At 43.3% G+C, this 11,789-nt stretch overlaps 1 protein-coding gene across 1 annotated transcript in view; it reads left to right on the forward strand.

Annotated features, from left to right (window-relative positions):
- MOGAT2 (monoacylglycerol O-acyltransferase 2) overlaps positions 1-11,510 on the forward strand; it is a 25,891-nt gene extending 14,381 nt beyond the window's left edge. The window contains exons 3-6 of the mRNA XM_006882923.1: positions 7,712-7,916; positions 8,398-8,572; positions 9,219-9,418; positions 11,356-11,510. Of these exons, the coding sequence (XP_006882985.1) occupies positions 7,712-7,916; positions 8,398-8,572; positions 9,219-9,418; positions 11,356-11,510 (735 nt within the window). The remainder of the gene's footprint in view (positions 1-7,711; positions 7,917-8,397; positions 8,573-9,218; positions 9,419-11,355) is intronic.
- Positions 11,511-11,789: the final 279 nt, after the last annotated feature.

Raw genomic sequence — 11,789 nt, forward strand, 5'->3', positions numbered from 1 at the left:
AAGTGTTTTCCCAGGTGGGTCCAGTGGGGATGGCTGGTTGAACCCAGAGGCTCCATCCTCCTTTGCTTCTTTAGCTGGCAGTTATATTTCCTTTTTGTCACTGGCACTGGGTTCGGGGTCAGGTCTGAAGTAAAACTCAGTGGTAAGATTACCTATAGGAAAGGGAGCAAACCTAGAGAGAACAAACTTGTGAGTTACAAATAGAGGGGTTTTGGGGTGTTGCTTTCAGGTTTACTGGCGGAGACTTTTCTTTTTTTTTATGAACTTTTAATTTCTTTATGCATGAGACCCTTGATGTCATCATTAATATTATACAAAAGTAAACTTTTGCTGAACAGAATTTAAAAATTATTGCAGCAGTACATTGACAAGAAACTGCCTGAAATTCAAGCTGGATTCAGAAAAGAATGTATAGCAAGAGATAACACTGTGGATGTCATATGAACTTTTATTGAAAGTAGAGATAACTAGAAAGATGTTTACTTGTGTTCTACTGGTTATGCAAAGGCCTTTGACTGTGTGGATCACAACAAACTATGGTTAATTTGAGAATAATGAGAATTCCAGAACACTTAATGTGCTCATGTGAAATCTACACCTAAATCAAGAAGTTAAGAGAGAGAACCCTGGATGGTTTAAAATCAAGAAAGATGTGTGTTAGGCCTGTATCCTTTCTCTATACCTATTCAATCTGTAAGCTGAGAAAATCATTCAGGAAGCTGAACTTTATGAAGAAGAATGTGATATCATGATCAGAGGAAGACTAATCAACAACCTGCATTATGCAGATGATACAACCTTGCTTGCAAAAGTGAAGGGGACTTGAAGCATTTACTAATGACAATCCACTATAGCCTTCAGTAGGGTTTACGCCTTTAGGCTGAGATCTGTCTTCTAAACTCCAGGTCTGATCCTTCTCTCTTCCCTTCTATACTATATCGTAACCACAGCTCGGGGCTTCTTTTGCAAGTGTCCTCTACAGCCTATCCTACAGTAAAAGCACTCAGGATATTTTCATAAAATGTTAAAATATAGCAGAGATGCTCTTAGCATTTAGAACACGATATAAACTGTGTCACAGCCTGCAGGCCCCTGCATTCTGGGCCCTGGCCCACTCACTCCTTGTCTGTTTCTCTTCCCTCTTTTGCCAAGCCAGTTCTCCAGGCCTGAGCTCATTCACTGATGCTGTCTCCCTTACTCAAAGTGCACACGTTCCCCTTAAACTTCATCATCTCTAACTTGAAGACTTCCACAAGGTGGCCAAGCTTGCTGATTATGCTTATAGAGCCAGGCTACCTAAGTTTAAATCCTGGCTCTGTCACTTCACTAGCTTCATGACCTTGAACAAGTTGATCAATCTTGTGTTACAGTTTTCTCATCTGTAAAATGGGGGCAATCTTACCAGTACTTCCCTCTGAAACTTGATGGAGGATGAAGCACATCAGCACAAGCCAGCCTCCCACAATGCGGTCAGTGCCAGGAATGTTTGCCCTTCAATCATTCTTTCTGGCTCTCAGTGGCTGGTAGATACTGTGTCCTGTCAACTCTAAGATACTGCCAATGGTAAGACACACTGGTATTTTAATATAATACTAAAAGAATTCTTTTAATTTTCCCTGAAAGTAAAGTATCATATTATAGAAGCAATGATAAAGAAGGATGAAGTTCAAGTTGCATTGAAGGAATTGACAAAAAATAAGGTCTCAGGAATCAATGTGATACCAGTTGGCATATTTCTAATGACAGATGCAGCCCTGAACATACTCCCCGGTCTATGCCAGAAAATTTGAAGGCTAGCTGCCTGGCCAACTGTCTAGAAGAGATCCATATTTGTTCCCATTCCCAAGAAAGGTGAACCAACACAATGTGAAAATTATCTGACAATATAATAATAAAAATAATATACAAGCAAAATATTGCAGAAGATCATCCCAAAATGGCTAGAACACTACATTGACCAAAAACTACCAAAAGTTCCGGCTGGCTTTAGAAGAGGCTGTGGTACCAGGAATATCATTACTGAAGTCAGATGGTTGCTGCCTGAACACAGAGAATACCAGAATAATGTCTATTTGTGTTTTATGGACTATGCAAAGACTATACAAATAATAACAAATCATAGATAACATTGAGAAGAATGGAAATCTCAAAACACTTAATTATGCCCATATGAAACCTAGATCTAGACCAAGAAGCTGTTGTCTGAACAAAGCAAGGAAACACTGTATAGTTTAAAATCACAAAGGGTATGTGGCAGGGTTGAATGCTTTCTCCATACCTATTGAGTATATATGTTAAGCAAATAATTTGAGCATCTTACTTGAATCCACAATCTACTTGGTACCAGTAGTCAGGAAATCAGGGGACATATCGTTATTGGGAAAGTTTGCAGTCAAGGACCTCTCCAAATTACTGAAGAACAATGATGTAAGTTTGAAGACTAAGGTGTACCTGATTCAGGCCATAGTTTTTCCAATCATTTGCTATGCTTCTGAGAGCTGTACAATGTATTGGGATAACAGAAGAATTGGTGCCTTTGAACTGTGGTGTTGGAGAACAGTATTTGCTATCTCATGATCTACCAAACAAACAGATATGTCTTGGAGAAAGAGCAGCCAGAGTGCTCCTTGAAGACAAAGATGATAACACTGCATTTCACATACTTTAGGCATGTTGTTAAGAGCGGCTATTCCTTTGAAAAAGTTATCACGGTAAGAAAAGTGAGGGGTTGGCAAAAGAAAGGAAGACTCTCAACCAGATGAATTGATAACAATAACTGCAGCAAAAGGCTTATGTGTGTCAGAAGTGATAAGGATCACACAGGATAGGCCAGAGTGCAGATGTGTTTTTCATAGGGACACTATGATTCATGCTTGACTCAATGGCACCTACCATTGCCAACAAAAGAATTCTTACAGTTAACTTTGTTAGAAGCATCTTGATTTTAGGATGTTCAAATCCACAAAAGGTGAATCTTAGAACTGATGGCATATTTTTTAGACATTGAAGAGTGTCTGTTAGATGAATGCATGGGTTTTGGATGGGAGAGGGCATGGCTGAAAACATACCGGCTGAGAAGCCTGTTCTAATTAGGTCTCATCAATTCGATGACCCTGTGAACAGATCAGAACCTTGTGCTGTCATCGTGATCTCCACTATGCTCAAACCCATTGTTGCTGTCACTGACAATCCTTCTCATTGAAGCTGCTTCTTTCTTTCTATGAAACTTGTTATTGTTAAGTGCCATCAAGTCAGAACTCGTTTATAGCTGACCCTCGGGTAGGTTTTCAGAGATTGTATATCACACGGGAAGAGATTGGTCATCTTTCTCCCAAGGAGCAACTGGTGGATTTGAATGCCTTTGGGTTGTACAACTCTTTTTTTTGTTTTGTTTTGGCCAAACTTTTAAATTTAGTATTCTGTAGTTGTTTGGGTTGTACAACTCTTTGATAGCACAATTCTTCAACCACTAAACCACCAGAGCGAGGGATGTGGAAACATGACCTAGGTCATAGTGTTATTGCCAGGGCCAGGGAAAAGTCTAAGCTTTTCCACCCATCAGATATAATGTAGGAGGCAGGGAAGGCCTTTCTGTTCTTTCTCTAAGGCAGTAAGTATGTTCTTCCCTCTGCTAGTAGAAACCAAGTGACCAGTTGTAACAGAATCAGGGCCTGGGGCACTTTATTCCAAAGTAGGTTGAAGTTGTAGTGCCCTTTTCTCTTCATTCCTTCATGCCTTTATTCCCTAGTCTTACTAGAGCATCTCCTCTGTCCCAAGCTGTGCTGGGACACAGTGATGTTTCAGATATGTGGCCCCTAATCTTGCAGCTCTTGTGGAGATGAACTGAGAGACTTGGACACAGGAGACAAATAGAAGAAGGCACCACAGAAAGATACCAGAAGATACTGTGTCCAGGGGCATGCAGATGAGTCCCGATGGGACAGCTGTGGCTGGAGCAGTGTACACAGTTGAATTCATACTTGACACAGGCCCTCATGTTCAGGAGAATGTTTCTTTCTATACACGCCAAATAAAACTTGGTGCTATTAAGTCAAGCACATCTCATAGTGATCCTGCAGGACAAAACAGCGTAAGACCAGGCCATTTTCTCATTCTGTTATTCATGGGGTTGTTACGGGAACCAACTTGACAGCGTCTAATAACAATAGTCTTTAGAGAAGCAGAGTGACACGTCTTTCTCTCACAGTGCAGCTGATGGATTCAGGTCACGGACTTTTCCTTTAGCAATTGAGTGCTTAAACATTGTACTACCAGGCCTCTTCATGCACGCACAAATGCTTCTTTATTAAAGAACTAGTGTTCATTCTCTCATTTACTCATATTTGAAACAATATGTGCCATTGAGTTGGCACCAACTCAAAGCTGACCCGCCAGTGTATTTTCAAAAACGGTAAATCACATGGGAGGAGACTGTCCATCTTTTCCCTCCAGAGCAGCTAGGGGACTCAAACCACTTGTTTTTGTGTTGGCAGCACAATTTCTTACCCGCTAAATTCCCAGACTTCTTTATTTTAAATAGATTATTCTATATGCAGGAGTGGCATCCATTTCCTAAATATCATGCCTCTGGAAAGTCAATGAACTTTGATAAATGTCGATAGTTGTAGAGGGGCTTCAAGCCTTTTGTTCATAGGGTTGCTATGAGTCATACTTGACTCGAAGACAATCATCAACAACAACATTTCACAATAGTATTCAAAAGGGAATCAAAAGAGACAGATATGGGAAGCCCATACCCCTTGTCCCTCATGTACTAGTATACAATAAATCTACTTTTTCTGTTAGAAAAAATTCGAAATTGACAGAAACACATACAGTAAAAAGCCTCCCCCCTGATTTATATTCCATCCACACCTCTTCCTTCCCGAGAAGTAAGTGTCACTACTGAGTCCAGGATCCCCATGCTTCAGCAAGTATATTTCCCCCTTCTCTGCAGAGCTGGTGACACTGCACTGTGTTATCCTGCCTCATGCAAACAATCTATTGTGACCTCCCCTTATCAAGACAAGAAGCCAGCTTTATCGCACTATGGGACAGTGGTCCATTGTGTGCATGCTGCGTCATTAGTCTAAACAGGCTCTGTTGATGGACGTTTGAATGGACACCAAGTGTTTTTACATTACAACAGAAATGTCAGTTGATGACCTTGTCAGAAGTCATTGCGCACAAAAAATGAGGAATTTTGAAGGCTAACTTCTTCAGAAGTGGAGTTGCTGGGTTAAAAGTTTAAGTAATTTTTTTTAAATAAAAAATGGTGTTTTGATGGACATTGCTAAATTGCCTTTATGGAAAAACTCAAATTCACCACTAACAAGGCAGAACTGACTCATAGCTCGCTGATCCTCCAGCTGATCTTCCAAGGCTATAAACCATAAGGAGGAGCTTGTCCAGCTTTCTCCTGCAGAACTGCTGGGGGGTTAGAACCACCAGAGAGAGTGTCTTTGGGTTAGCAGCACAGCTGCCTGCAGACTACGCCACCACCACTCCTTGTCTATATGGAGGTTGTTCAAAATTATGCTCCCAGGGAGCTCTGGTGGCCTAGTAGCAAGAAGCTGTGCTGCAGTCTCGAAGGCACAGTGGTTCAAGGCTACTCCGCGGAAGGAGGATGTACAATCTCCCCCCATGAGATTAACTGCCTCTGAAAACCCGCTGGAGGGTCAGCTATGGGTCAGTTCAGACTCTGCGGTACACAGCAATAACACTAGTGGAGAATGAGAATTTGTGAGCATATCTAAGTAAGTTCTCCGATACACTGAGTAAGGCAAGTTTTAAAAGAAACGGTACCAGGTAGGCCCCTGAGGAAGTTTCTCTCACAAGTAATGCCCAGAGAGTTTTCTGCTCCGTATTTTCATTTCCATTAATTCGCCACTGCAAGGACGACAGTAGAGTAACTATCATCTCCCCAGATGAAGACGAGCCTCGCCTTCAATCAGTGAGGATTTTTTTTGGGTGGTGTGGGTGGAAGAAGCAGAGAGTCACTGGGCAAGTGGCTTACTTTGCACAAATGAGTAAGCAGGACTAGAGACAGCCTTGCATATTCTTTCAGGCTAACAAGAACCTGCTCCTACTGCCCTGTATGATTGCTCGCGCCCCCTCTTAAAGGTCACCTTTTCTTATACTGTGCAGGGGCAAGGTTGTCCTTGACTGACAATGGAGTTCTGTTCCAATGACTTTGTCATAAATCAGCTCTGACATAAGCATAATGCCCCCTTTTTTTGTATCGCATCTTACTATCAGTAACAGAGTTCTGGGGGCCTGGTCCATAAGGAGTTGTACTGTTAAGCCCAAGGCCAAGCTTTTCAGGTGGTGGAATCCACCAACTGTTCCCAGGGGGAGAGATGTGCAACAGCTTCCTGTGTGATTTACAGCCCCCTAAAACCTGCTGGAGGATCAGCTCTGAGTCAGTTCCAACTTGATCACAATGTGTTTGAGTTCTGAGGGTTGTTGGTTTTTTTTTAAATAAAGGCAGTTTAGCAATATCCATAAAGTTTTTTTCCATATCCATAAAAATTTTTAAATCAATTCTCTAGCAGCTCATTGGGAGAAAAATGGGCAGTCTCCTTCTATGTGACTTACAGCTTCTGACATCCTGCTATAAATCAGAATAGACTTGACAGAATAGAGTTTGGGTTTTGGATATTATTGGTATTTTATTTGTCTCTAGTGGTTAACATGAGAATGATAACATCAGCAAATTAATCTCTGCTACATTAAAGACTAAGGTGTGCCTGATTCAGTTCATAGTCTTTCCAATTATCTGCTATACATCAGAGAACTGGGCAATGAATAAGGATGACAGGAGAATATTTGATGGCTTTGAGTTGTGGTATTGGGAGTGCTGAATATCTCATGGACTGATAAAAGAATAAACAGATATTTCTTGGAGAGGGTGCAACCAGAATACTTCTTGGAGGCAAGGATGATGAAGCTTTGTAAAACATATTTAGGGCATGTTGTTAAGAGAGCCTAGTCCTTGGAGAGAGAAATCGTGCTTTGAAAGATTGAGGGTCAGCAAAAGAGAGGAAGATCCTCAATGAGATGTATTGATACAGTGTCTGCAGCAAGGGCTCAAGTGTGTCAGATATGATGAGGATGGCACAGGAAAGGACAGCGCCTGGATCTGCTGTTCTTGGGGTCGCTGAGTTGTACTTGATGGCACTTAAAAACAAGGACAGTTTATGTAGTAGATATTAGTGAGATCAAACAAACAAATAATCATAGTAATAAAAGGATACTTAGAAGTGCTGTCTCTTATAACACAAATACCAGAGTAAGGACTGTTAACGTTTCAAAAAACCAAGTTTATCAAGCATGGTAGCACCACCGTGTGGCCATTGGATGCCTTCAAATTCTATCTTGCAATCTTATCATTCCATGGCACCTTTCAGCAACCTTGGGCATGGGCAGCACGGGGCCAAGTATTTCCATTTTACAGATAAGAATCCCAACAGAGAAGTAATTTGTTCAAAACTCTTAATATGTGTTTGACGTGACTGGCATAGTAGCACCAAGCGCCCTCACACACGATATTTCAGTCTTCAAAAGAACCCAGGGTGGTGACATGTATGATTGAAGAAACTAAGGCACAGAAAGGGGGAGCACCTCGCCCAAATTCCCACAGCTAGTGAGTGATAGAGTTGGTGCTGGCACACAGGACCATCTCTGACCCACCCGGTTCCTGTCTCTGCAGCTAGTCAAGACTGCTGAGCTGAATCCATCCCGGAACTACCTTGCTGGCTTCCACCCCCATGGGGTCCTGGCCGCTGGAGCCTTTATCAACTTGTGCACTGAGAGTACTAACTTCCCTTCCATCTTCCCTGGCATCACCCCCCACCTGATGATGCTGAGCATGTGGTTTCGAGCCCCTTTTTTCAGGGACTACATCATGGGTGCAGGTGAGTCTTCTATTCCCAGGCTCAGAAAATGAGACTGGAGACATAGAAGGGGGTATATCAAGGAGGAATACCAGCACTTCTAGGAAGTTCTGGTGGTCTAAGGTGAGGAGTTGTGCTGCCAGTCTTAAGGCAGGCAGTTTGAATCCACCAACTGTTCTGTGGGAGAAAGATGAGAAATCTCCTCCAGTATGATTTACAGCCTCTGAAAACCCACTAGAGGGTCAGTTCTGACCTGATGGCACATTAAAACAACAACTAACACTTCTGTGTTTCTTCAAAAGCATATGTGGTGGTAGAAGGAAGCTAGACCCAAGGAAGCTCTTCCCAAAGCACAGTGTGGGACAATGGGCTGGAGAGAGCTGGGAGTGGTAGACCCCGGGCTTCTTGATATTGCTTATCATCTCCTGGGTCTGTCGATCTACCCTCACAGCCCCTGCCATCTCTCACCTCACACCTGACAGCCCTCTATCTGTCTCTCCAGGGCTGGTTGCATCAGACAAGGAGAGTGCTGCTCACTTGCTGAGCAGGAAGGACGGTGGAAACCTACTGGTCATCATTATAGGAGGTGCCAAGGAAGCACTGGATGCTCGACCTGGAGCCTACAGGCTGTTCCTGCGGAAACGCCAGGGCTTCATCAAACTCGCTCTGATACACGGGTATCACATCTTTGAGATGAAAGCTCTGGGTTCCATTGACAATTGGCAAGGAGAATTATGTTCTGGTGGGAAGACAGCGACAGAGGCAGATCAGATTCCCAGCTCATTCACAATGGAGACTGTATTTTTTGTTTTGTTAATTTCATACCTAAATATCCAGAGAAATTTTCACAGGGGCAGACCCAGCTGTCAAAGGGATTGGGTGGGAAAGGACAGGTTACCCAAAGTTGACCGTTGGCTTCAGACCTGTGGGATCTGGGAGAATGGGACATGGGGTATATTTCAGCACTTTTCCCACCTTGAGGTGAACCATCTTTGAGGAAAAGGAACCTGCTGATGTGGAAGAGATTTTTCTAGAGAGTTTGCACATGTTTTATATGTAGGAGAGGGTCTCTGAAGCATTCTAGTCTACCTGAGTGGTGCAGCTGGGAGGTTATGGCCCTGGGAGGGTCTGGAGCTTGCCCAAGGTCAGTAAGCGAGGTCCTGATAGGTCTGGGAGAGAATCTAGCCCTTCTTCCTGTAGTCCAGAGCATTGTTCTTTTTTCCAGTTCCCAGATGTTAGATCCTTGCAGGAAGCTAGAGGACTTTTTAGCTTGCATCTTCTCTGCCACCTCCCTTTCACCCTTACTCTTTTATTTCCCTCCAGGGCGGATCTGGTGCCCATCTTCTCCTTTGGGGAGAATGAACTATTTGACCAGGTTAATAACCCTCCTGGTTCCTGGTTGCGCAGGACCCAGGACAAGCTTCAGAGCATCATGGGCATCTCTCTCCCGCTCTTCCACGGCCGTGGCATCTTTCAGTACAGCTTTGGCATCCTACCCTACCGCCGGCCCATCACCACCGTAGGTGAGCCAAGACTCACGTGGGGTGGGAGATGCTGTGGGGAAAGGGGTATGGGCTGGTTGCTGCAAGGGGACGTGCAGATGGCAAGATGCACCCCCCTACCTTCATGGAACTTACATTCTAGACTGGGAAACAGGAACACAAGCCAATATGCCTAATGTGAAGCAGACTGAGATTCTGTAACAACAATAATCCCCACTGATTCCAGAGCACTTGCTTTGTGCTAGGCACCACTCCAGCTGCCTTTCATGCACCACTTCAGTCTTTTGCAACAACTGGAAATGCTGAGATTATGATGCTCATTTTACTGACAGCAAAATGAGGTTTAGAGACATTGAAACTACTTTCAAAGATCACACTGCCTTTGTGCAACTAAGGTGCAATTAGAGTCAGGCTCTGTCTGATTTTTTATTATGGCAGAGGAGGGCTGCATTCTGACCTAGAGAATGGAACAAGGCTAATTGAAGTACAGGGTGTTAAAGTACAGGGCATTATATATTAAGAGAAGGCCATTCCAAGTCTATCCAAAGTGTGTGCACAGAAGCAATCTGTAGGTTCCAGGTTATAATTTCTTTTTTAAATTATGCAGTCTTAAGCAATTTAATTAGTTTAACAAGCAAATAAATGAATAATAATAATAATACATAAATAAATAAGTAAGTACATACATATATACATAAACAAAAGCAATTTCCTTAGTGCCAGACACTTCCTTTGTTTTCCTCTTGGGTTTTTACTATCCTACTCGGTTCTTCTTCCAGTTCTGCAGAGCTGGGCGTGTTCATCTGCAACCATGGTTTTGCTAGTTGATCACAGACTTGGTGAACCTGATTCCATGCTCTGATCTGTGTTGTGTAGCAGTAGTTTTGTGAGTTGGACCATTGCTGCTTTCTCCACAGCTGTTCCCAAGAGGTGAGGTAGGGGGCTGCCTCCCCAGCCAGGCAGAGTCAGAGGAAGGAGCCTGGTTAGGTCCTTCCTGACCCTTCTCAGTGATGAAGAAGCATTTTGGGTCAGCGTGGAGGGAGGAGGCAGAAGAAGAAGAGCTGACTGGGTGGTGTGCCAGCCCCAGTATAGAAATAGATATGCTCGAAATCACAGCTTTATAAACTTGCAGAAAGGTAGATCATTATTGTTGTTGTCATGTTCCATTGAGTTGGAGCCAACTCCTAGCTGAGTTTCCAGAGGCTGTAAACCACACGGGAGAAGACTGCCCATCTTCCTCCCATGGGGCAGCTGGTGTTTTCAAAATTTGTGCCTTTGGGTTGGCAGCACAATTCCTTACCCACCAGGCCGCCAGAGCTCCCTTCTGGAAACATAGAGTCTTAGAAATTGAAGCTCATTGCCAGAGTTTGAAGCCTAACATTGGCCCTGTGACTTTGAACAAATTACTCAACCTCTCTGGGCCTCATTTTCTCACTTGTCAAATAGAAGCAGTTACAGCTTCTGTTCCCAGGATTGCTGTGAAGATGAAAGGGATTGATACATAGAAAGTGCCTAACACATTGCTTTTAAGAATATTAAAACTCAATTTTTTTAAAAATTAAAAAGTGTATAATTAGCATTTAAGTATTTTAACAAAGGTAATTTTTCCCTTTAAAATGTATGAAAAGAACGGTTCAAATCCACCAGATGTTCTGCTGGAGAAGGAGGAACAATGTCCTCCTGTACCAGTCAGAGCTGATTCGACCACACTCACACACACACACACACACACACACACACACACACACACAATTTTAAAAAATGTATGAAAAGAAACAAAGTATTTTAAAAATGAAAAAGAAACAATTGCATGAAAGCAGGCTTGGAAAAGGTGTCAGTAATAGCTCTTTCCTGCAGGGATGACCATGACCAGGGGGTGGGCACCTGCCCTGCTCCAAAGGGCCCTGTGACCTCCAGTAGTTCCACTCTGAGATAACACCCACCTTTATGCCTTGCAGTGGGGAAGCCCATTGAAGTGCAGAAGACACTGATGCCCTCGCAGGAGGAGGTGGATAATCTACACCAATGCTACATCAAGGAGCTGTGCAACCTCTTTGAGACCCACAAGCACAAATTCAATGTTCCTGCAAACCAGCATTTGGAAATCTGCTGAGCACTGAAGGGCAGGTCCCAACTGGAGAGAATATCAGGGGGACCAGTAGGAGGTGCTGTGATCTAAGAAACCTTCCTGGAGATGTTGCCTGAACACATCCCAGAGCCTTCCCAGACCCTTCCAAGCCCTGCAGGACTTAAACAAGAGCCGAAGTCCAGTTCTGGTCCCCATGATTTACTTTCCTACAATGAAACCTCACCCTTCCCTTAGCCTCCATCTACACTTTTATGAAATAGGAGAGGGGACTGGAAGAGAATGAGTTTGAGGTCTTTGATTGTG

The sequence above is a fragment of the Elephantulus edwardii genome, unplaced genomic scaffold, assembly GCF_000299155.1.
Source record: "Elephantulus edwardii isolate Elephantulus edwardi_28Jun2011 unplaced genomic scaffold, EleEdw1.0 scaffold00025, whole genome shotgun sequence".
In the NCBI taxonomy this organism is placed as follows: domain Eukaryota; kingdom Metazoa; phylum Chordata; class Mammalia; order Macroscelidea; family Macroscelididae; genus Elephantulus; species Elephantulus edwardii.